This window comes from Haliotis cracherodii, unplaced genomic scaffold, assembly GCF_022045235.1.
Source record: "Haliotis cracherodii isolate W230 unplaced genomic scaffold, xgHalCrac1.p SCAF_3, whole genome shotgun sequence".
Lineage (NCBI taxonomy): Eukaryota > Metazoa > Mollusca > Gastropoda > Lepetellida > Haliotidae > Haliotis > Haliotis cracherodii.
Genome location: NW_027266286.1, coordinates 19562711 through 19590352, shown reverse-complemented (window position 1 = coordinate 19590352; position 27642 = coordinate 19562711). Strand labels below are relative to the sequence as shown.

At 41.3% G+C, this 27642-nt stretch overlaps 3 protein-coding genes across 3 annotated transcripts; 2 read left to right on the top strand and 1 right to left on the bottom strand.

The window, feature by feature from the left end:
• The first annotated feature begins 875 nt into the window (after positions 1-875).
• Positions 876-4886, top strand: LOC139475736 (uncharacterized). Its single transcript, XM_071258928.1, has 3 exons — positions 876-1532; positions 2590-3633; positions 4674-4886. Exons 1-3 carry the CDS (start codon positions 876-878, stop codon positions 4884-4886), a joined length of 1914 nt encoding a protein of 637 aa, XP_071115029.1.
• Positions 4887-8676: 3790 nt separating this feature from the next.
• Positions 8677-15311, top strand: LOC139475748 (chromatin modification-related protein MEAF6-like). The gene is made up of 7 exons (XM_071258945.1): positions 8677-8817; positions 11362-11477; positions 11649-11739; positions 13289-13322; positions 13736-13946; positions 14182-14212; positions 14521-15311. Exons 1-7 carry the CDS (start codon positions 8737-8739, stop codon positions 14530-14532), a joined length of 576 nt encoding a protein of 191 aa, XP_071115046.1. The 5' UTR covers positions 8677-8736; the 3' UTR covers positions 14533-15311.
• A 1841-nt stretch (positions 15312-17152) lies between these two features.
• Positions 17153-26531, bottom strand: LOC139475744 (transcription factor SOX-15-like). The gene is made up of 5 exons (XM_071258942.1): positions 26501-26531; positions 25651-25759; positions 20513-20610; positions 17773-18501; positions 17153-17271 (listed from the first exon to the last, which is right to left on the bottom strand). Exons 1-5 carry the CDS (start codon positions 26529-26531, stop codon positions 17153-17155), a joined length of 1086 nt encoding a protein of 361 aa, XP_071115043.1.
• Between the last annotated feature and the right edge of the window lie 1111 nt (positions 26532-27642).

The window sequence follows — 27642 nt, the reverse complement described above, 5'->3', positions numbered from 1 at the left end:
TTGGACTGAAAATCAGTTGAGCTTATGGCGCAGCGCGTTGTCCGTCCGTTCGTCCGTGGTTGACTTTTTGCCTTTCCGAAATCCGCTCTGAAACTACAACTATGGAGCTGGAACCATGTATGAATGCTGTCTCTGAAATGTGCTCACAGAATTCGGATCCGACTTTAAACATTATTGAAAATGTCATTTTGGCCATAATGTGATATGCATCAAGTATGTGATTTTCGGAATAACATATTGTACGGGGTTTTTTTTACATATTTTTTACCCAGTTACAACCTCTGACTTTCATGCAGTGTTACTGCATTTTCGACATCCCTCCGAAACTATTAAGGTCCGTGCAGCTGAAACTGTGTAAACACGATCCTAGCTACACAGAATTCTGATCCAATTTTGTTATTCAAAATGTATTTAAATTTGCATAGATGTAGTAAGTAGTGGCATTAAAGATGCACGTTCTAGTGTTTGCAATATTATTAATTTAGACCTTGATTCAACCTTTACAACATAATAGTTAGTGTCATCAAAGTGAAAAAGACAACAATAGAAATGAAAATGGGTGCAATATTTGAAAGCCATATTTTAGACCCTACGAACCGCTGAGTGTGGCGTTAAACAACAAACAAACAAACAAACAACTTTCAAACCATTGAGAAATCAAAATAGACGGAAAATTGCCACATGCATGCACATGTTAACGCCTTTACAAATTTCATCTATGATCCTTTATAAGATCTGGTGGTTCTATTCCCTTAAGATCTTCGTTTGTTTGATTCAGGCTTTATATTACACTTACAGACTGACCACAAACGCTCAGCTGAGAGGAGGTTCCTCTCACATTCTGCCTCGTCATAGAACCGGAAGAACTTCCCACAATGCCCCGACTGCATCGTCGGCACCGGAAGTGGGTGGGGCGACTGATGAACGCCTTCTGCGTCCGGCACTCGAGGAGCGAAGAGAGACTCTTCCTTGACCCAGAGCAGCAGCTTCTCATTGAACTCCAAGAACTACGATGTCTCAACAAGAGATGTGCCACGCCTTTAGACGACTGGGAGCAGGTTCTGTGGCTAGCGGGTTTGGCAACGGTGGCCCCGCGGGGCGCATCAATCCCTGTGCTCAATGTCTGCCTGGGGTTCGAGAATTCTGAACTGAGACACCTCAATAAGAGGATTGTGTACAGTTCTTACTCCGTGTCACGTTGGGACAAACTGTTAGGCGAACAAGTATTCGCTGAGTTGGCGTGTGAAGAGTTCCAAGATGAACCGGTGATTGACGGGCTGCCTGCAACGGTTTGGTTGCAGTGTGTGGAGCCGACCCTGTCTATCCTCAAATCTCTCAGCAGCCTCAAACACAGGAAGGGCAACCTCACCAACAAGAAGGACATTACAGATCGCCCACTGGACAGTGGTTACAGTCAACATGGTGACTTCCAGTTTGGGCCCCTGGCAGTCTTTGCCTTCCCTCGGCGTATGGTGATGCGGCTGGAAGTTCGAGTCGGCAATCTCCGACATCAATCGGGAAGCATGGCACAGGTACTTAGGCCCTTTTGTATAGACTTACGTCATGTTAAAAGACAGTGAGTGGGTGTTATTAAAGCCGCCCCGAATAGTATCTCGGTTATCTCATGGCGTTGTAGCTTAAAGTGGGAGAAAAGCCCGATGTGATACACGCCATTTATGTTTACCACTTTGGTGACACCACGAGCACGGGCCTGATGCTGACAAAGCAAGGATCGTAGTTGGTAGGATCCCCATATTTCGTACCTTGTCACAACCAAGGCACGCAACTCTGCAATATGAATAGCAGCACCTGTACCTGCTATCCTGAATGATCGTGAAAATAGAGTGCGTGAGCATGACCTTACGTGGCTGAGTAACATTCTTTCAGCATCACGACTGAGTACACGAATAATAGACGTCATGTGTACCCATTGGGATAACACCATGTACCCATTTGGATAACACCGTGTACCCATTTGGATAACACCGTGTACCCATTTGGATAACACCGTGTACCCATTTGGATAACACAATGTACTCATTGGCTAGCACCTTTTTGCCCATTTGGATAACACCATGTACCCATTTGGATAACACAATGTACCCATTTGGATAACACCGTATACTCATTAGCGAGCACCATGGACCCATTTGGATAACACCATGTACCCATTTGGGGATAACACCATGTACCCATTTGGGGATGACACCATGTACCATTATGGGGTTAACACCAGGTACCCATTTGGGGATAACACCAGGTACCATTTGTGTCTTTGACGTGATGTAATCGCGAACCCGTTCACCTTTAGGCATATCAACCTTTCTGATGTAAAGAACACCTCTAAGTTGCCACATAAACAAATTGATATGAAAAAAACCCGATAAATATATTGTCAGATTATTTCTCAGATGAACATATTTTCCTTATATATTTCATTTTACGCTGAGATTGGTCTGTGTTACAACCAAAGGCAGTTCGTCTTCGATAAGAATTCATGTCAAATGATTTATGGATTGTCCCTCCGCAGTTTTATACCGCCAAGCCATAAACATGATCAACGTGAAACCGTACTCACTCTGTTTACAGATGGCCCTCAACGGCTTACCCCAGCCTCGGAACAACCATCGCCGCCACCGCAACAGCCAGCTGTACCACGTGATGCAAAATGGCGGCATTGTAGATCCTCAACAGGTGGCGCAGGTCAACATGGAGCCGTCGGATCTTCGCGTCCCGCATGCCTTGGTCGCAAACGATAACGAAGGAAACTTGAACGACAACGCCAACTATCCGTACGACCTTGGACCCGTCGCCTATGCACCGGACTATCTTCCAGACATCGAAGTTGTTGCCCAACATCTTTTTCTCCTGGACTTCGAACCGCCCGAAGACCAACCTGAGTTTGCTCCCGATGTTGTTGAGGTAGACGAGCCTGAAATGCAGTCAGACAGTGAAGAGAGCAGTCAGGCTGATCTGCCTCCAGATAATGAACGCGTCAACCCGGCGGGTCGTCTTTCCGACATCGAGGTGGTTGACCTGGAAGAGTTCCCGGAAAACGTCCAGCCTCGCTCCATGTCGGCGTCACCATCACGTGACCGTCCGCGGGACCATGAGGATATAAGAGCTGTCGTTGACGGCGTAGTCGCTGACATTGTAGGCGTAGTCGCTGACATTGCAGGCGAGGTCCATGATCGCGAACAGCCGCAAGATAACCAAGACGATGTTCGGGTTGCAGAAGACCATGTTCGCGGAGAAGCAGCCGGTGGAGGGGAGGTGACCGCTGCAAGAGCATTCCCTGAAGGAATCTTCGAGCCCCGGGAAGAGGAACGCTTGTCCAAAGACCTGGGCAGAATTATCTTGTCCGATTCTGATATGTCTTTGGAGAACGAGCTTTGTGTGGACCAACCACCATACACCTATAACCACACGTTTTACCACCTAGAGAGGGGCACGCCCCTTCAGCCCCAACTACCCAAGGTGCGCCGTCTGAGACAAAAGCTCAAGGTGTTTCTCACTAGTGAGTGCGGGGACCTCACCGGAAGTGTGATGGGAGCAGAGATCATGCGCAGAGTGGCCAAAGACCACTACACCCGACGGCGTATCATGGTGATCCTCAACAAACTCAGCGACCAGGTGAGGTCCTGTGTCTATGTCTGTTTAAAGTTTGACGGTGGACATTGTGGCTTCTGATGACCACTATGACTATTCCCCATGCATTTAAACTCTGTATAATTAGGGTAATCGTTTGCGATGTATCTACATGTACGTTATGAAAAAAGAATTAGCACACAAACAATGTAGGGCACTGTGGTCCTTGCTTGTGGTTTAACGCCGCAATCAGCAATAACTGGAACTGTGAGATAACCCGATACATGTTATATGGGTCTGCAAACTGGCCCTCTCCTAGTTCCCCTTCAATCGAACAACACTTACCCATCCACACAATTGATCATGTTGTATTTGTTGCCGAACCCAGCAATATTCCAGCTACATGTCCGACTTCAGGAGGTTAGGTCTGTCTGGCCATGTTGATCCTGAAGTCAGTCATATAGCTAAATTATTGCCGAGTTCGGCAACAAATACAACCTGAACCCCTGTCTTGTGTATGCTTGAGTGTTCTTTTACGACGCTGTCAGAAATATTCACGCTGTATCGCGGTGTCTGCATGGACGTAATCGACTCTTGCCCAGATAAATTAGGATTAACAGACTGAGGTGCGAAATACGCCGTAAGTTTACGATTAAATATTGCGAGTATCCGAGAATGGGATACTTTGTTCCAGAGCAAATGAGCCCGGACTCCAATATATTTCGGGCAAGACGTTGACCAGGCTTCTATTTGAGGCCAGCCTGTATTCTATTTAAAGCTGACACAGTGGCAACACACTCCCTAATTAAACAGTCACACAAATGGTACATTTGCAGGAAACGGTCAACATTAATCACAACATATCACAACAGAAAATAGGAATACAGACCCGGCGCCTGAAAGGCCGGCGAGTATTAAAGATTCAGCGTGTAAGAGAGGAAATGCGGTACACATTAAAAAAACATGTGGGTTCTATCAGGGGTACTATATACGAGAGACTCTCTACGGTATGGTAGGTTTGGGCAGCTTTAGAGCATAGCTGAGACCATAACGACTAGCCTCTAAGTTTCTCTTTTGCTCCTCAGCAGGAAGATGAACTTGCGGTCAACATCAGTGACATCGGCGACTCCGTGTGCGTTTCCGTCGTGGATCAGCTTCCGCCGACCTTCGCCTCAAAGTACACGAGCCAGCGCACCAGGCGGGAACGTATAATGGAGCGCATGCGCCGGACCTGGAACAATATTCAAAGCAGATTCCGACGTCTGCGAGGCCGTTTCACTGGGCGTTTTTATCACTGATCATGTGTCTATAGTTTCGTTGTCAGTTGTTGTATATTTCATAATACAGACAGAAGCTCGGATATGCATCCCCTCATGTGTATTCATGATTATGCCTGGTAAATGTGTATTTATTTAGTTAGTTAGTTATTTTAAGAAGTTGATATTTAATGATTGGCGTGGTGTATCGTAAATGATGTATCACTATACACATTTGTTGTCTTTACACTGCAAGTAAAATCATTCCACGTGACTAGTGTCGTGTTTTTGATGCAGCATTTACCCCATGAGAACTCTATGCTGAATAATAAAAACTTGGGACCATGAATATTTGTGAGGATATTTGATGAAATTGTGTTTTCGGTCTTCACAACCAAAGAATATCGCCAAAAACAAAAGTGATCCCTAACTTCTTTTGTTCCGTATATGAAAAGTCTCGTAACAGACCGACCCGTGAAGATCAGCAACTAACGGGATCGGGTGGTCAAGCTCGGACATGGTTGACTCTGCACAGCGATTGGGCCACCCGTGCCCCCTCTTCTCTTGAACTAAGGATAGATATCGACCATATATGGTTTGAAGCATTATCCGTTAGTGAAGACTGATGGTACAGCCTGGTCCCCTGGATATGCTGCGCTGGCGCTACACTGATTGTCTTTTCATCTTATACGAATATACAAGTCATTAAAAATATATTAAGTATATTGTCTGTATTAAAGGTACCTCCAAGAAGTACAAAAAGTTATGAAATATAATGTATTGCTAATTGTATAAGACGTTTATAACATATTTAGTTTTGACATTCTTTCCAAACATAACTTATTATATGACAATGATAAAAAAGACGTATTGTTTCGACAGAAGAGTGCCAAAAATCAAACGAATCATCAGTCTTTCGTTTTATCATTTTCGGATATTTTTTGTTGCTGTAAATATTTGTTGTAATCTAAAAAGAAACCTTCATAATTTGGCATTATTTGCAACATTTTGATGAGAGCAAGTGAAGATAATTCCATTCTTTAGCAGTAAAATGTGGTACAGCATCCCATTTACATCATCAGCATCTTCATGGTCAGTCAACAAAACCAAATAAAATGGTTTCAGCGGAACCACAACTATTCTGGTGTACTGTTATTACATATATTTTCACACACCACAACATGCGTCTTTAACGCAGCACTCAGCAATTTTCGGGCTATCCCAGGGCCGTCTGTACATACTAGTATCGAGTCTAGACAAGACAAAGCTGTGATTGACATCATGAGCATCAATTTGATGGTGATATATTTTATACGGGTATCATAGTTGTGTTTTGGACCTTTGAAGTGTTTCGGCACATGGGTATCACAGGTTTTCTAAATCAATTTGTGTGCAATTTGCAGTCTTTGATAGCAATCTCTTAATTCTTGAATTAGTTCATCTTGTTTGTTTGTTTGTGTCCCATCTCCCTTTTTTTCAAGTAATGCTATGGATTTGTTTAAAAAGCTTCTACAGTCTAGTTGTAGAAAACAATTTTGAGGGTTTTTTCCACCTTGGTCTATCCATTTAGCTTTTGATCTTATAAAAGAGCCTTCAGTTCTTATTCTATGCATATTTTCCATTTCTTGTTTAGCTGCCTTTAATATTTCCATTAATTCCCCCATCTCTCTCTGTATTTTGTTCTCCAAACTTATTTTCAAGCCGATTTAAGGATTGTTCTTATCAGGATTCTCAAGCTATATTTTCATTTTTACGTGTTGATGAGAATAATATTTAAAAGTATCATTTCCCAAAGTAATTGGTCACAAATTGTTAATAATCTCTTATTTTGAACTGTCTTGTCTTCACATCGATCTAGAGTACCATTAATTGTCTATAGGGGGCAAGGGTGGCCCAGTCGTCTAAGGCGCCGCGATTCGCTGTGCAGAGTTGCGTCGCTTGGGCACGCCAGAAACCTATGATTGTGGGTTCGAATCCCGGTTCGCCCCAATTATGTTTCTAGGTTTGTCAGCACCATACCCGTGCTCGTGGGTTTCACCGAAGTGGTAAACGTCTGAGACCTGCATCACTTTGGGCTTTCCTCCCACATTAAGCTGATATAACTGGAATACTGTTAAAAGCGGCGTTAAACCCAACTCACTCACTATACTGTCTATCATTGCGGATGACAGCAGCAACCATGCATAGCGGAGTGGCGCTGGCGGACGTGCACATGATTGTGTCTTTTATGTATATCACTCCAAACCCGGAAGCCTCTTGGCGATAATTCATGATTGATGTAAGAATTTAAATAATTAGACACTAGTTTACAAATTGCAAGGTCGAAATTGCCCTTACAAAAGTATCAACAGTTGGCGGGTTGATATTGATAATGTGAACATGCGTTATATCTTGCCACAGATACCGGTCACGTTTACGATCATGGAACTCGTCCTAATGTAGTTAATTCCTTAAAGCAAACAGAAAAAGCAAACATGTTGTTTGTGTGTGTTTTTTTTAAGTAATGACGGCAACATCCGGATGCTGGCTAAAACTGCACCTCGGCAAACGTCACAGAATTTATCTGGCGAAAACGGCTACTGATGGTCAAGCAAGTTTAAGTTTTATTCATTGGTACTTTTTTCACTATTTCCACACAGCGCTGATATCATTGTCTTCAGATTCTATTGATTCTTCGTTTGTCACTATATTTCCACCATATTCCGCATTTCCTCCAAGTTTGTTTGCTGTCTAACGCCGCACTCAGCAATATTCCAGCTATATGACAGTGGTCTGTAAATAATCGAGTCTGGACCAGACAATCCAGTGATTGATATCATGAGCATCGATCCACGCAATTGGGATACGATGACATGCATCAACGAAGTCAGCGAGCCTGACCACCCGATCCTGTTAGTCGCCTCTTACGACATACACAGTCGCCTGTTACGGCAAGCATGGGTTGATGAAGACCTATTCTACCCCGGATCTTCACGGATTTTCCTCCAAGTTTCCGCTCCAACCCAGGTCGATGACATCTCGCTTAATCATATGTCCTAATTCCACTGCAAGTCGAGACTTCTTCATCTAATCATTGTAATAATTCCATCTCCTAAGAAAGTGAAACATAAATTAATACCAAGTATTGTCCTAAAGTGTAATAATGTTCGATCGAAGAAACAAAAACTGAAGAAATAAATATATACATTATATTCGTATTCCACTCGGGAGCAGCGCAGTGGATCATTAAAACTATATAGCTAGTGCATACAGGAAATCTGTCAGAATTCTCTCGGATTAATTTTTACTTTGAGTTAAATATACTTCAGAAACTATACGACAAATGTATCACTGAAATGGTCTGTTTAATTGGTTTTTGTTGTGCTTTTGTTTTGTCTTTTTATATCTTAAAATCCAACATGTTTGTTATGTTCATGTTTGAATACACCATAAAAAGGGGACAATCGTCGAAATTTAAACTTGGCTTCTAATTAAAATCCCAACAGGTTAAAAATTGTTTTCACAGTTTTAGTCTGTAAGAGCCCACCCTAAGCGAATCATCGTTCCAGGTTTTTTTCTCTGTCTCGAAATATTAGCCAACGCTATTCCGTTAAAATACCCTTGAAAACCAGGCGTCTATAAATAACTTCCTTGCGTTGATTTTGTTGAAAATTACACAATCGGCTGATTGGTCCCATTCGCTTCTTTCCGTGAGATTTTAGGTACTCAGTCATGCTCGGCCAATTCCGCTACCTCGGAAAAGCTGCAATCGCAATCCGGTTCGACCCGGAAACGGTGACGAATGCGCGCTCTGGAATCAAGCTCCCCTCAGCGCGTGCTATCCGCAGTGGGTATCAAGAATGGGGCCATATTATCGCTGCCGGGAGCTTTCTCTTGTCAAACTAGTCTAAAAATGGCCGCCATGAAGAATACTCACCCAATAGATACCCGTGCGGAATTAGTCGAGTTAGTGCGACGCCGGGCAGAAATTGCTGTGAGGAACTTGTGTGTTGTAGACTAGATTAATGTTTCTATTCATGTGCACGATACAAAGTCCACGGATCAGTATTTTCTGATGGAAATGTGTACACAGCAACATCACTCGGTGACAGATTTGGACAGAGAAAACAATATTCACTCTGTAGCCTACAACTTGCGTAAAAACTGTTATTTGATGGTACTGTTGCCTTTCCATGTACTTATGTTTAACCATTTGGCTGGTAATTAACTGACGACTTAACAAGTAGTAATTACCATGGGACATGATAACTCGCATAATAGTTTTGGAAGTCCCAGTCGAAATTAGTAAATAATCATTATTAGACATGATAGACACAATTTTTTTGTGGATAACAACTTCTTTAATACTGTAAAAAGGCGACGTTTCGGTATAGATCCTTATACCGTTGTCAAGCAAGAGGATAAGGATCTATACCGAAACGTCGCCTTTTTACAGTATTAAAGAAGTTGTTATCCATAAAAATTGTGTCTATCTTGTCATCCGTCAACTTCTAAGTAATGCCTATCAAACAAATTATTAGACATGTTAACCATAATATGAGTTAAGATGTCAGAGTGGAAATATTTCTGCATGAAACCATTATCTTTCCAAATTTGCATATCACATGACCAGACATTTGTCGTTTTTAAACAAACACGCTTATTCTGGAATCAGAGCAGACTGGCCTTATGCAAGCCATTCAGTGCACTTTACATGTTTTGCATAATTACTTGTATATAGATATCTTACTGCATGAGTTAGGAGCATGACAATTTATATATTTATGCATCAAGTGACCGTGTCGCAAGCTCTCCATATGGCTTTGATGACAGCATATGGAGCCATACAACCAATGTAAGAAAACCCCCCAAATAATCTGATAATACGCAAATGGAAATAGTTTTTCACATTTAGGATATTTTCTCAATGAAAGTTAACCATTTCATGACGTGTTGATTTTTATGTGTAGACTTTTCAAAAATGAAAAACATATAACTTGTTCAATGGACTGTAATATGGACTGGGTACGATTGTGCCCCGGATGTTGAAGGAATTGTACGAAATGATGCTAATGCACATAAAGCAGGTAACTGAGAATTAACTTCTTTCTTCATGAACATGCCTTTTTCTAATTACGGAAAACATTTTGAAGGGATTTGGCAAGTGTATACCATTAAACTCTTGATGAAGAATTGGTATTTGAAATCACCTGATATGTGTAGCTTAAAAAAAGGATATTGTGACATGTATTGCGGAAAGAATGAGCCTCTATTTACCAATATACCCGGTTCCAGTAATAAAGCACACCCTTAAATATTTACTTTGGTATGTAAAAAATAGGATCTGCGAGGACAATCAATGTTGATCACTGTCAAACTCTTGAGCTCCCAGTTTATGACAATACGTATCGCAGTACAGATACCTGTATCGCAATATGTTGCAATACAATTGTTTTTGCCAATACACCATGTATACAGCTCTAATTGTTTACCTTTTTGAAACCGAAACGTCAGTAGAGTGCAGCACTGACTAGTACATTTAGTATGCAAGGTTGAAAGATTATTAACATGATTAATGTTATGTTATTGATAAACAACAATAATATTGGGTAAATGTTTGAAACTATTGATCCATTTGACAAGAAAATGATAAGACTGATCAGTGAGAACTGGACTGTACAAATTACTGTCAAATGTTGTGTTGTCACCTTGATCACGTTGATCACCGAGCATAGTCCTTGGTTTCTCAGCTTCAGGCTTGGGCAGTCGGGCAGCCTAGTGGTTAAGGGTTCGCTCGTCATGCCAAAAGACCCGAGTTCGATTCCCGACAATTGTACAATGTGTGAAGCCCATTTCTTGTGTCCCCCGCCGTGATATTGCTGGAATATTGCTAAAAGCGGCGTAAAACCCAACTCACTCGTTCAGTTTCAGACCCTTCCATGTTTAATGTTACTTTGAACAGTATTACTGTTATCACAGTGTGTCCGCTTCATGCGGTAGGAAAGCCTGATTATGATATTTTAAAAAAACCTTAATGATATCAGAAGCATACATATTGGCTATCATGGCTATAGTGTTGTGTCACTAAACATGCTAGATAGTTGAAGAAAAATAAGTCATATTGAAGTGCTTTCTGTCATCTGCCTGTGGTATCCATCTCTTTCTTTTGACACTGATTCAAAGATTCTGGAGAGTTGGCAGCTAGGGCTGTGTATGTTCTTTTTTTTGACAAAGATATTGTATTGTAATGTATTGTGATTAAGTTTTACGGAAGTAGTGAATTTCCAAAACTTGCAACAAACATGTTAAACCTAACTCAGTCACTCCTTTTAGTATTAGTCTCTGATATTTTATTTGATAGTCTGATGGGGTCCTAATGAAGCCACATTGCTCCCAGAAAGAAGAGATATCTTTGAGACCTCACATGAATAGTACGGGAAACTATATACAGCTATTGCAGAATGTTCAATGTTGCATTATTGTTTCACTGTTGCTCATTGTTGTATGTTGTACTGAAGTTGAATATTGAATGTTGCAGGATACACTAGCAAACCTAGAACGTCAGATCTACGCATTTGAAGGAAGTTACCTAGAGGACACACAGTTGTATGGCAACATAATCCGTGGCTGGGACCGATACCTCTCCAACACCAAGTAGGAACACTGTCTCAGTACTTCCGTGATAAATCAATCACAGATAGTTACCTTTTTTTGCACATATTGGACGTTACTTGTTTCTTTGAATGACCTCTAGGTTATTTTTATTTTTACCTAGTAAGACCGCATCCTTGAGGAGGTACTGAGATTACGTGTTTTGTGTTTCAGCCGCAATACTAACAGTAAGGCAGACAAGAGGAATCGCAAGTTTAAGGAGGCAGACCGGTTATTTTCCAAGTCGTCAGTTACTTCTGCAGCAGTGAGTCTTTGTTGTGTGGAATACAGTTAGTATGTTGAAAAGAGTTTTGATGGTATTTGAAGCTTGCCATTGTCTACAGTTGACAGATGAACTCCATGTTGGATTGTACGTCATGTTCAACAGGCAGGAATGAGTTTGGTTTAGTGTCGCCTTGAACAGTATTCCAATAGTCACGGCTGTCAGCCAGAAAGTGATGCTGTTCTCAGACGTTTACCACTTTGGTGAAACCTACAAGCATGGGTATGGTTCTGACAATCCTAGTAACATAATCAGGGTGAACCAAAATTTGAACCCACGATCATAGGTTTCTTGCATAACCAAAGAACGCAACTCTGTACAGGGAATTGCGGCGCCTAAGATGACTGGTCCACCCATGCCCCCGTGACTGTCGGGAAGCTACTAAGTTAACATATCCACCTACTATATATATTCTGTATAATGTTCTGCATTCAGTCCTGCTTAACAACGGTATAAGGATCTGTACCGAAACATTGCCTTTACAGTATTAAAGAAGTTGTTATCCATAAATTGTGTCTACTTTGTTTTAGATGACTGGTCCACCCATGCCCCTGTAACCGTCATATGTATGTACAGTAGTATGTTATATCATTGAAAACAGGGTGCAGATAACATTTGTAGCTATTGAGAATTTACTAATGTTATCATTCACATTTGGTATTGATAGTTTACTTTGGGTGTTCAATATTCTATGCTCATGATGTCCATCACTGGATTGTCTGGTCCAGACTCAATTAGTTATAGACTGCCATCAGATAAATGAAATATCGCTGAGTTTGGCATTAAACAACAAACAAACAAAAAACAATGTATTTTTACTCCCTTGGGTCCAGTCTGTTGTGAAATTTTACACCAATTAGTAGACATTTTAATAAAAACGAGACTGCTTGAAATACTGTTTTGGGTGATTTCTGGTTTGTATCTGTTTGTTTGCGGCCCCGATAGTCTAACATCATGCAGCATAAACTAACAAGAGCATTATTCATGTCTTATTAAGAATAAGCGAGACATAGTGTTAGACATTATTGACTACGGTAGAATTCATGTATGTGTGATGTCTGCACTTGATCAGTAAATACATATCTGTCAAGAGATACATATACGCAAGTTTGAAATATACATTGGGTAATTACACCGTTAGGCGATTCTGTTTTGAAAATGTTCATGCGTATTTGTATGTAACTCATAATTAACTGGGTGATAGTTATATATTTTGCAGGGGGCACGGGTGGCCCAGTTGTCTAAGGCGCCGCGATTCGCTGTGCAGAGTTGCGTCCCTTAGACACGCCAGAAACCTGTGATTGTGGGTTCGAATCCCGTTTCGCCCCAATTATGTTTCTAGGTTTGTAGGTTTGTCACGGGTTTACCCGTGCTCGTGGGTTTCACTGAAGTGGTAAACGTTTGAGACCTGCATCACTTCGGGCTTTCCTCCCACATTAAGCTGCCACGCTGGAATACTGTTAAAGCGGCGTTAAACCCAACTCGCTCACTATATATTTTGCATAACCTGATAAGCTTTCTTGTTTTTCAGGCTGTGAGTGGTGTGGCCGATCAGCAGGAGAAACGTAAGCAATCCTCCCACAACTGTCATAATTAGGTCTGTTCAGTAATGACCACAATGATAATGAAAATGAATGTTTCTTGTAGATTCTTTTGTGTTGTAATTTCAATGAACATGTCCATCAGAGTTGTAATCAACCTGTTAGCATCATGATGAGGAAGTTGACATTGATGTATCTTTGTTCATATCTTTTCTCTTATTAATAATTCTAATGAGGTTATGCCTACCTCAGCTATCTCAATCATGTAATGTTATATGAATAATTGTTATCAGAATTAGATAGACCAATTATCAATATGAATTCAAAGTAGAAATCAGGACTAGTTGTACAATGTAGTAACATAATTCACTGTGTGAACTGATTCATTGTTATGTATTTATTACATGACCAATAGAACTGATATTGTGATATTACAGGAGAGCCGCCCAGCCCTGACTCCCAGAACAATCAGAATAGCGCCAACACACCCAACTCCACTTTGGCCGCCGCAGCTGCCAATGGCAACAGCCAATCCAGTAATGCCAGCAGCAATGGCAACCACATCCCTCCCCAGACCAACCACTCCGGCAAGGTGCTGAAGGCCAACGCTGTCCGACACAAGAAGAGCAAGAACAAGGCCAGGCACAGGTGTGATGAAACAGCTGTATCAGTGCTGTATGATGTAACACGGATGTAGCATGTATCAGCGCTGTATGATGTAACACAGATGTAGCATGTACCATGTTCTGCCCATGAATCCCCATTATATAATTGTAAGTGTGTTGGCAAACTCAAGGAGTCAGTCAGCCTTGAGATTAGCGTTTGTTGAATGCATCATGTGAAATAATCTTCTGTACTAATGTTGATGATGTTGATGTTCCAGGCTGGAGGTGAAGCTACGGAAAGGGAAAGAGGTAGGATGTTTTTTTGTCATTACCTGTTTCAATGACAACAGACCAATTAAGAAGAAATATATTGGCCATTGTCCTGAGGCTTATGAAAAGATCATGAGTAGACTAACTAAACTGGATATGAATTATCTTCATGACCTTGTCTTTAGAAATCACAACTGGTTTATATTTCTTGTGTGAAATGATGACTTAATTATGAAAAAATAAGGTAAGCCTATTCAGGAAATGTTATATGAAGCGATTCTTCCCAAAGAAGCTGCAGTCTTCTTGGAAGTTATTTCTAAATCAAACTCTTGTTTTTTCTCTGCCAGGGAGGTGACTAACACAGGGGCCAGTGAGAGATGTGATGAGCTTTGATGTGTGGACACTGTTGGCTTACTGACTGACCGGAACTTGGCCATCTCTGACAGTGACCAGGAACAGTGGTGTCACCTTGCTCAACTTCAGCTCCAGTGGAGCATGCAAGGAATGACTCTTGCTTTTATCATTGTGTATATACAAGTAGCCAACAAGCCCAGCAGTCTCCAATCGGAGAAGACATACTTGACGTCCTGGAGGATTGTCTTGAGATCTCTGCATGTGCTGCTGTGTAGATGGACATTTGTGACCAGGGGTTCTGGTTCACTTACAGGTTGTGTGTCCTGGCCTGCGTTCAGTAGCCAGTAGATCACTAGATGCATTTAATAAATATTTGAAGAAATATTTCCTTGCACTATACATAGCAATGTTTGGCAATGGAAACAGCAGTTGGTCCAGGTTCAGTGGTGGTTATACAGGGATGAGAATGGGATTTTAGACAAACAATAATAGCACTCAAACTTAGTCAGAGTATGCAGAACTCTATGATTTATATGCATATCGTAATGGTGTGTATATCAGAAGTGACCCATGACTTGATGTAATCAGTGGAAATGTCTCATCCCTGGTTATGTTACAAGTACCAGATTTGAGAGAAATGTAAACACTTTGACAGTCATGTTGTAATTAGGATATTTTCATTTTGGAAAATATGATTGTCTAATGTTTCATTGATGCACCTCAACTGTAAGTTGTCCACTCGATTGGGTCCTGTTAATGTTTCCATTTTCACTGTAATAAATCATCAGAATGTTACAGTTTGTGTTCTGTCTTTGTGTGGGCAGCCAGTGAGGATAATCTCCTGGTGCCACAAACAAATACAGTATTTATAGAGGATCTGTGCATGAACCTAACACTAGTCTGAACCAACAGACTGAATAAAACATCTGTATGTAATACGAAACTCCTAAATGCTTGTCATAAGAGCCAATTAAAGGGAGTGAATGGGTGATATGTCTCTTTGACTTGACTGATTGTCTGTACTCCAGAGAATCATTGCCCATGCTTTCAGTCACTGGTCTCTTTGGTTGACACTGGATTATCTACAGGCTACCGTAAACACTAAACAGATGGAATATGGCTGCCTGTGGTAATCAACTAATATGGGGAAGTGTTTTGATGGGTTGAACAAAAACTTAAATGTTCTTCATTTGGCAGAGTGGGGATGTTAGTTCATAGTGTTATACACTTGCAGGGAAGCGGACTGTCTGTAACTGAAGACATTCTTCAGGGAAAAGGTCTTTGTCGAAGCATTTGAAAGAGAGTCAAAGCACTACTAGTTACAACTGAGAAGACTCGGTGTAAGTGTAAGCTGTGTCCACTACGGCACTTCCCATTCCCTCTGGGCCACTCACCCTTCTCTCCCCTCAAACCTCCCAGCTACAGGACTCCCCCAGAACTATTACTACCCACAGGCCCCCAACATCATCCCTGCCCACTCATAGCCAACCAAGTCTTCCTACCTCCCTAGGCACTTCAGCCATGGGGCTCCTGTATCATATCACTACGCCGGCCCCTACAACCCAGTGATGTCCCGAGGGGATCTTGGAGAGCCCCTAGACATGACAGTCTGCAGAAACATCAGACCACCATCTGAAGTCCCTGGCAAGGTGTACTGTGAGCAGACCACATGCCCAGAGAAGCACAGGGGATGCATCCACGACTGGTCGTCCCGAGCCAGGGCTACATGTCATCACTAGTTCATTAGTCCTGAGACGAATTTGGAATTTTCTTTAGAAAATTATATTTGGAATATGGGGATTTGACTGGCTCATGATGCCTCACTGGTATTTTGGAGGCATGGGTGTGTCAGTCGTCTAATTTGCTGTGTAGATTTGTGTCCCTTTAACATGCCTAAATCCTATGATCATGGGTTCGAATCCCTGTTTGCACTGATTATGTTTCACCATACTCATAGGTTTCACCAAAATGGGAAATGTCTTGAACCTGCATCAAATAGGGCTTTCCTCCGATATTATATTTGCTTTGATATAATTGGAATACTGTCAAATGCGAAGTTAAACACAACTCACTACTCGTAGTCTGTCCATGTGTTTCATACACAAGTGAGATCTTTGAAAAAGACTACAGAAGTCTCACTTGGAATAGTGCATTTAAAGGGAGGAAACTTTGGTGAGTTTGTGTGATCAGCCTCCCACAGAACATTCTGTAGGAGAGTAATAGCACTCTCATAGGTCAACTTTATGACATCAACGTGACTTGGAGAAGTTGCTGCTTCTGAGTACTCCTCATAAGGCAGTGACTATTCACTGATGCCAATGGAGGTTATTCTAGGAAACTGTCAAGGATCTGTTTTTCAAGTCAGCTAATATAACCATGTACTGTCTTTACAAGCATATCAGCTACAACATACATACACACTTGTATTTGTTTTATTTTAATGGAAATTACTTGCTGCACATCATAAATTAGATCAATAATGAAGATCTGAGAACTACTTACAAGGACGATACACATATATTACATTTCTGTCATTCTGTTTAAACCAGAGAGATGTCTTTGTCTTCTCAAGTTTGAGTGTTAGAGAAAACCTAAGCATTGGCATCACATGGGTGTGTGTCATCTCTAGGACTGGGTGCTGGGGTTTGTAGTGTGATGTTGCATGCTGGGATCTAGAGGCCATCCCATCTTCCGAGCAAACTCTGGCTCACAGGGGATCCACACCAGGTCTGGTTTACTGGTATCTGAAATAATGATTAAGTGGACAGTGATATTGCTAGTGAGCGAAAGGACATCCACATCCATCACTATATAATGATACAGTACAAGAATTTATGAAATATATGACTAGAAACCAGCTGTTTTAGTCTACTAGTCCTTAGAATGTTAACATATTATTATATAGCACAACCCATAAATATGGCAAATGTCTGCTAGTCCTTATGGTACCTTAACTATTGGGCAGTTGGCAAGGACTACATGACTAGTGCCAATTTCTAAGGAATGCTGTATGACAAGCTTTCAGATGGGTTCATTTTCTAGGACAATTGTGTGATAATATTTTTTCAAGTTTTGTAATGATATACTTGTAGATGAATTAGGAGATAAAACTGTTCTATTTGAAATATTGAGTTTGAGTTCATCGTTATGAGACGGTCTTAGCAATATCTAAGTGGCAACAATACAAGATAAAGCAGTGTTTAATGAAACGCACACACAGCACCTACTCATGTCTGTCCACTCACCGAGCTTGGTAGAGGTTCCCAGGGCAGTGGCCGAGGGGTGGCTGGTGGGGACTGATCTCTCACTGTACATAGCAGGACCCATGTAGGACATGTTCCGGCCAGGACCTTCGTTGGGGCGGCCAGCAGTTGCATCCAATCTGAAACCATCTGACCAGTGACTCTGGTAGCCCGTTGTGGCTCTTGATGGCCAGTCATGGATGCAGTGAGTGGACACATCCCCTGTGCTCCTCTGGGCCGGTGTGGTCAGCTCACAGTACACCTTTCCAGGGACTTCAGATGGTGGTCTGATGTTCCTGCAGACTGTCATGTCTAGGGGCTGTCCAAGATCCACTCGGGACATCACTGGGTTGTAGGGGCCGGCGTAGTGATACGGTACAGGAGCCCCATGGCTGAAGTGACTAGGGAGGTAGGCAGACTTGGTTGGCTGTGAGTGGGCAGGGATGATGTTGGGGGCTTGTGGGTAGTAATAGTTTTGGGGGAGTCCTGTAGCTGGGAGGTGTGAGGGGAGGGAAGGGTGAGTGCCCCAGGGGGAATGGGAAGTGCTGTAGGTTGGTACTGCAGGTGAAGGTGTTGCAACAGATGCTGTGATCTTGATGTTCCTGGCTGCCTCCTCTTCCTCCCTCTGTTCCCGTGCAGCATCTGCTGCTGCCGTCCTCAGTCTGTCCATCAATAGATACTGGTCATAACGGCGCTTCTTCTTGATCTTTGGCTTTGGCTCATACCTGTAATCTGAAACACAATAACGACTTATAGTATTCGTCCCTCAGTGTTGTCGCAATTTGCTGTGCAGTGCAGTGTTATGTCTCATACTGATAGGCGTGTCAGAAACCTGACATCATGGGCTGAAATCCCAGTTAGCACCATACCTTTGCTCACGAGTTTCGCCAAAGTGGTAAGTGTCTAGGATCTGCATCTCTCCAGGCTTTCTCACACATCCCTTGTCCCTTTACTATTTGCTTTTCAAAATTATTGAACCTGATTCGCTGTCTTTTTTTACCTTGCTGCTCTATGATTGTGGTATAAGCAAGAAACTGGTTGTATTATAAGGGTTGATTAACCTGATATCACACAATACAGTATTACTGCCAAAGTGTGTGCTAACTGCCAAACTCTTTGCTCTTTACACCGAAGCAGTGTTAAAAAAAATTCATCTAATATTTTGACATTGATCTTACAAATGATAATTTTCTACTTTTATTATGATCTTTTATTTTATCATATTGAGTACAATGCAGGATTAGATATCATTGTTTATATCCAACTAGTCTGCAGCTCATTTTAGACTTCTAAGTTCTAGTTTATGCCAATGAATGAGTTTTTTTGAGAAAACAACTATAGTCAATTCAAATTTGTGAATGTGTCTAACGTTTATCCCTGCATCTGAGGACAGCCAGCCAGATATGAGGGCTGGCTGAAAAGTTCTAAGCCTAAGTGGGATATCTCAATCGGATGGAAACAAACTTTTGCCACCAACAAGTACAAGATTTAATGAATCATAGACATAAGAACTGCAACTGTAGTGTTGTTATTGTCTTTGTACCAGACCATCTTGTGAACCCACCCATTGAAATCACCAGAAATGGACAAAACTGGCTATAGGGCAGTCATCAAGTACCTGCAACTGAAAGGGCTAACTCCAACACAGATACATGCTGACATGGTCTCCACTTTAGAGGATGATGCCCATTCCTTTTCCACTGTAATAAAGAAGTGGGCTGTGGAATTCAAGCGTGGCAGAGAGAGCCTTGACGATGACCCGCATCCAGGAAGGCCTTCAACAGCAACCATTCCGGAAAACATTACCCGGGTGCATGACATGGTGATGGCTGATCAACGATTGACCACTAGACATATTGCCAGTGTTGTGGGCATCTCTCATGAGAGGGTTGAGCACATTATCACCAACGAGTTGGGAATAACAAAAGTTTCTGCAAGATGGGTGCCAAAGCTCTTGACAGTGGATCAGAAACGTGTCAGATTCCTGAAGTCCTGTGACAATTTATGACGTTTTGAAGCAGATCCTGATGATTTTTTGGCCCGATTTGTAACCATGGATGAGACCTGGATTCATCACTTGCAACCAGAAACCAAAATTCAGTCTAAACAATGGAAGCATCCGGAATCACCAGCCCCCCAAAAAGCCAAGTCGGTTCCTTCTGCTGGAAAGGTGATGGCTTCAGTCTTTTGGGATTCCAAGGGTATTCTGCTGATTGACTATCTTGAAAAAGGCCTACTGATACAGTTGCATGAAGCTAAGCGATGGGGACTGCTCACTAAAGGAGTCCTGTTCCACCAAGACAATGCTCTTGTTCACAAATCGGTGGTTGCCATGTCAGATCCATGATTGTGGCTTCAAACGCATTGACCATCCCCCTTATTCACAAGATTTGGCCCCGTCAGACTTCCACCTGTTTCCCAAAATGAAAAAGGAACTAGCCTGTCGCCATTTTCCTAGTAATGATGACGTCATTTCCGCTCTGAATGACTTTTTTAGGGTGGCTGAAGAAAATTTCTTCTTGACCGCCATCCAGGCCTTGCAGCATCACTGGCAAAAGTGTGTAAACCTGGAAGGGAACTATGTGGCGAAATAAATGAAAACCATCAACTTGGTATGGGTCTTTCACAGTTAGGCTTAGAACTTTTCAGCCAGCCCTACTATATAGCTTTCAAACAGAAAATTTAGAAGACCCGTTAATTAATATACATATAATATATTTGCATGATTCCAGTTGTGTCTGACCTGGGTACTTCCTCCTGTGCTCGTTGACAGCCTCTCTAGACAGGTCCTGGTAGTGATCCTTCTCCACATCACCCAGGGCTGCCCACAGCTTGCCCAGTCTGCCACACACAACATGCAGGCAGTGAATACAATGAATGTCAGGTCACTTCACATAATGCTGAAAACATAACTGATACGGTTCACATTCACTCACCAGATACTGATGACACTGACACAATGACACTGATGACATTGAGCCACTGATACTGATGACAATGACTCACTGATACTGATGACATTGACTCACTGAAATTGATGACACTCATTCACTGATTCTGATGACATTGACATACTGATACTGATGGCATTGACTAGCTGATACTGATGACTTTGAGTCACTGATACTGATGCCAATGACTCACTGAAAAAGATGTCATTGACTTACTGATACTGATGACATTGACTCACTGATACTGATGACATTTACTTACCGAAACTGATGACATTTACTCACTGACACTGGTGACATTGACTTATTGATACTGATGACATTGACTCACTGATACTAATGACATTGACTCACTGATACTGGTGACACTGACTCACTGATACTGATGACATTTACTCACTGATACTGATGACATTTACTCACTGACACTGATGACATTGACTTATTGATACTGATGACATTGACTTGCTGATACTGATGCTTATGACTCGCTGACAAAGATGTCATTGACTAACTAATACTGATGGTTGTGACTCATCTGATACTGATGACATTGACTCACTGATACTGGTGACATTGACTTACTGATACTGGTGACATTGACTCACTGACACTGATGACACTGAGTCACTGATACTGATGCCAATGACTCACTAACAAAGATGTCATTGACTTGCTGATACTGATGACATTGACTCGCTGATACTGATGACATTGACTTACTGATACTGGTGACATTGACTCACTGTTACTGATGACATTGACTCACTGATACTGGTGACATTGAGTCACTGATACTGATGACATTGACTCGCTGATACTGACGACATTGACTTACTGAAACTGATGACATTTACTCACTGACACTGGTGACACTGACTTATTGATACTGATGACATTGACTTATTGATACTGATGACATTGACTCACTGACACTAATGACATTGACTCACTGATACTGGTGACACTGACTCACTGATACTGATGACATTTACTCACTGATACTGATGACATTGACTCACTGATACAGGTGACACTGACTCACTGATACTGATGACATTTACTCACTGACGCTGATGACATTGACTCACTGATACTGATCAAATGACTCGCTGACAAAGATGTCATTGACTCACCTTATACTGATGGTAGCGCTCATCTGTTACTGATGACATTGAGTCACTGGTACTGATGACATTGACTCACTGATACTGGTGACATTGACTTACTGATACTGATGACACTGACTTGCTGATACTGATGACATTGACTCGTTGATACTGGTGACATTGACTTACTGATACTGATGACATTGACTCGCTGATACTGACGACATTGACTTACTGAAACTGATGACATTTACTCACTGACACTGGTGACATTGACTTATTGATACTGATGACATTGACTTATTGATACTGATGACATTGACTCACTGATACTAATGACATTGACTCACTGATACTGGTGACACTGACTCACTGATACTGATGACATTTACTCACTGACACTGATGACATTGACTCACTGATACTGATGACATTGACTCACTGATACTAATGACATTTACTCACTGATACAGGTGACACTGACTCACTGATACTGATGACATTTACTCACTGACACTGATGACATTGACTCACTGATACTGATCAAATGACTCGCTGACAAAGATGTCATTGACTCACCTTATACTGATGACATTGAGTCACTGGTACTGATGACATTGACTCACTGATACTGGTGACATTGACTTACTGATACTGATGACACTGACTCGCTGATACTGATGACATTGACTCGTTGATACTGGTGACATTGAGTCACTGATACTGATGACGTTGAGTCACTGATACTGATGACATTGACTCACTGATACTGATGACATTGACTCGCTGATACTGATGACACTTACTCGCTGATACTGATGATATTGACAGGCTGATACTGATGACATTGAGTCACTGATACTGATGACATTGACTCACTGACACTGATGACATTGACTTATTGATACTGATGACATTGACTTGCTGATACTGATGCTAATGACTCGCTGACAAAGATGTCATTGACTCACTAATACTGATGGTTGCGACTCATCTGATACTGATGACATTGACTCACTGATACTGGTGACATTGACTTACTGATACTGGTGACATTGACTCACTGACACTGATGACACTGAGTCACTGATACTGATGCCAATGACTCACTAACAAAGATGTCATTGACTTACTGATACTGATGACATTGACTCGCTGATACTGATGACATTGACTTACTGAAACTGATGACATTTACTCACTCACACTGATGACATTGACCTATTGATACTGATGACATTGACTCACTGATACTAATGACATTGACTCACTGATACAGGTGACACTGACTCACTGATACTGATGGTTGCGACTCATCTGATACTGATGACATTGACTCACTGATACTGATGACATTTACTCACTGACACTGATGACATTGACTCACTGGTACTGATGACATTGACTCACTGATACTAATGACATTGACTCACTGATACAGGTGACACTGACTCACTGATACTGATGGTTGCGACTCATCTGATACTGATGACATTGACTCACTGGTACTGATGACATTGACTCACTGATACTGGTGACATTGACTTACTGATACTGATGACATTGACTCACTGATACTGACGACATTGACTTACTGAAACTGATGACATTTACTCACTGACACTGGTGACATTGACTTATTGATACTGATGACATTGACTTATTGATACTGATGACATTGACTTACTGATACTGATGACATTGAATCACTGAAACAGATGACATTGAGTCACTGATACTGATGACATTGACTCGCTGATACTGATGACATTTACTCGCTGATACTGATGACATTGACTCGCTGATACTTACGACATTGACTCACTGATACTGATGACATTGAGTCACTGATACTGATAACATTGACTCACTTATACTGATGACATTGACTCAGTGATACTGGTGACCTTGAGTCACTGATACTGATGACTTTGAGTCACTGATACTGATGACATTGACTCACTGATACTGATGACATTGTCTCGCTGATACTGATGACACTGACTCTCTGATACTGATGATATTGACACACGGATACTGATGACATTGAGTCACTGATAATGATGACATTGACTCACTGATACTGATGACATTGAGTCACTGATACTGATGACATTGACTCGCTGATACTGATGCTAATGACTCGCTGACAAAGATTTCATTGACTCACTAATACTGATGGTTGCGACTCATCTGATACTGATGACATTGACTTATTGATGCCGGTGACACTGACTCACTGATACTGATGACATTGACTCGCTGATACTGATGACATTGACTTACTGATGCTGGTGACACTGACTCACTGATACTGATCTCATTGACTCAATGATACTGATGACATTGACTTACTGATAATGATGACATTTACTCGCTGATACTGATGACATTGACTTACTGATGCTGGTGACACTGACCCACTGATACTGATCTCATTGACTCAATGATACTGATGACATTGACTTACTGATAATGATAACATTTACTCGCTGATACTGATGACATTGACTTACTGATACTGGTGACACTGACTCACTGATACTAATGACATTGACTCAATGATACTGATGACATTGACTTACTGATACTGATGACATTGACTAGCTGATACTGATGACACTGACTCACTGATACTGATGACATTGACTTACTGATACTGATGACATTTACTCGCTGATACTGATGACATTGACTTACTGATACTGGTGACACTGACTCACTGATACTAATGACATTGACTCGCTGATACTGATGACAATGACTTACTGATACTGGTGACACTGACTCACTGATACAAATGACATTGACTCAATGATACCGATGACATTGACTTACTGATACTGATGACATTTACTCGCTAATACTGATGACATTGACTTACTGATACTGGTGACACTGACTCACTGATACTAATGACACTGATGACATTGACTCACTGATACTGATGACATTGACTCGCTGATACTGATGCTAATGACTCGCTGACAGAGATGTCATATCACTAATACTGATGGTTGCGACTCATTCTGATACTGATAACATTGACTTACTGATGCTGGTGACACTGACTCACTGATACTAATGACACTGATGACATTGACTCACTGATACTGATGACATTGACTCGCTGATACTGATGCTAATGACTTGCTGACAAAGATGTCATATCACTAATACTGATGGTTGCGACTCATTCTGATACTGATAACATTGACTTACTGATGCTGGTGACACTGACTCACTGATACTGATGACATTGACTCGCTGATACTGATGACATTGACTTACTGATACTGATGACATCGATTCGCTGATACTGATGACATTAACTTACTGATACTGGTGACACTGACTCACTGATACAGATGACACTGAGTCACTGATACTGATAACATTGACTTACTGATGCTGGTGACACTGACTCACTGATACTGATGACATTGACTCGCTGACAAAGATGTCATTGACTCAATAATACTGATGGTTGCGACTCATCTGATACTGATAACATTGCCTTACTGATGCTGGTGACACTGACTCACTGATACTGATGACATTGACTCAATGATACTGATGACAATGACTTACTGATACTGGTGACACTGACTCACTGATACTGATGACATTGATTCAATGATACTGATAACATTGACTTACTGATACTGATGACATTGACTCACTGATACTGATGACACTGACTCGCTGATACTGATGACATTGACTCACTGATACTGATGACATTGACTCACTGATACTGATGACATTGACTCACTAACAAAGATGTCATTGACTCACTGATACTGATGGTTGCGACTCACCTTATGCTGATGACATGATTCTCCTCTGTTGGATGTTCCTTCTTCACCTTTGGGCGATACTCTCTTGCAAAGATCATGAAGGCGTTCATTGGACGCGGGATCTTTGCTGCTACATGGGAGGTAAAGGTTTACACATCAATCACTGATATGGACAGATGTATTTCACAAAATAATATTTTCAGCAAGTATACATGAGTTGTCACTATAACTCACGGTGGTTATAATATTAGTACTACAGTAGGAATTACAACACAACAAGTATTACATGTCGAAATAATTCTATTTTATCTGTCCTTTAGTAGACGCACATTACGATATAAATTCCCCAATTACACGACCAACACCACTAACCGAATATGAGAAAAAAAATATAACCATATAGACAGTATGTATAGATCTAAAGCTCTATTTTTGTGATATAAACGGTCAGTCAAGCTGTGTAATGAGAAGAACTGCAGGCTTACTGATTTGGTTCCGTGGTTAAGTTACAAGAAAAATAAACGAGATAAGTACGTATACGTACGTCATTAATTTCTAATAATTGTCTGACTTGAACATGGTTGTCATGTGGTAGATCTACAGTTGAAAGAAAGAGTTGTTGAATGTCCCTATAGTGTCTTAGAACAGGGGGGCGATTTACTCAGTGACGATAAAATTATAGGGCCTACAATCATGACAATGGGACTTATATTCCCAGATCAAAGCGATTTGTTCTCGATCATCCTCTTTAACATGCCACCTCTGCTCAGCAAATCTCAAAACGACAGCTTTTTATAAAAACATATGCATGTTTGTTCAAGTTTTTTTTTCTGAAGCATGATTTTGTAGTATGGCAGATCTAGATACTCACGCTTTCCTTTTGTAGCTGGGGACGAAGACATGTCGATTGTTCTTGATCAGTCGGTCAACACAAACAGCGATTATTCTCAAGACAAAGCATATTGTAAGGTAATGACGTCATTCATATAATGACGTCACAATAACGTCACTTGTCACGCGGGGTCACGGACAGTTTCGCGCAATATTTGACTATTCCGAATGTCCAAGAAAGGAGACCTGATGGATCGACGTGTTTATTTGTTTCTTTACTTGGACCACGTAATGGGATGGAGACTCGAGATTGTTCATGGCAGGATATTTGGGTAATAGATTTCATGTCGGGTCGAAAGCTGCAGACCGAAAATCAAATTGAACAAGGATGACGGGAGATACTGATACTCTGTTTCAATAATACAGAAGTATTGTTTATTTGTTCATGTTTTTTCAGGTCCACGCGTGTTTTCGTGAACCCAACCCACACCTTTTGGCAGGTTTATAACATTTTTTGGGCGAAAGTCGAAGTAATGACAGGGAATGAAACTCCCAAAATTTTCAGCTAGACCACAGGACTGGCTAGCTGAAATACTTGCCAGCCCTGACCAAAACCTGCCTGCCCACTATAATCATATGTTTCTCAGGATAATTTAATTAAAACTTTAAATCGAATTCATTGAACATGAAGTAATGCAAGAAAAGAAATAGCAAACACTTTTCAGATTTGTATTTAATATCCTAGAATACATCATGTAAATAATGCTTATCATCGGGAAATATTTAGAATATTTTTACATATGAAATATAACCCGACCGTCGAGCAGGGGGATTTGACAATCTGGCAGCCCGAGTTGAAATCAACCCGTCTCGGACGGTCGGGCAGGCAGGTATTTCGAACACTGGTAATGAACAATACAAAATGACCGAAATGGTAAAGGCACGGGGTTGTCCGTGTGGGCGTGGCTAAGGTTTTGGGCGGAGGATATTACATCAGGTTTCCATGTAATCCTCTGTTTTCGATAAAATTGTGTAGATAGCGACAATAAGCGTGTTGGCTGTCTTTTGACGGTTTTTTTTAAAGATAATTTATTTGTAAAACGAATTATCTTATACTGTCAGATACTGAGCTAATAACAAACATCAACTCTTTAGCTGCACGTTTATTTGGTTGAAGTTTCT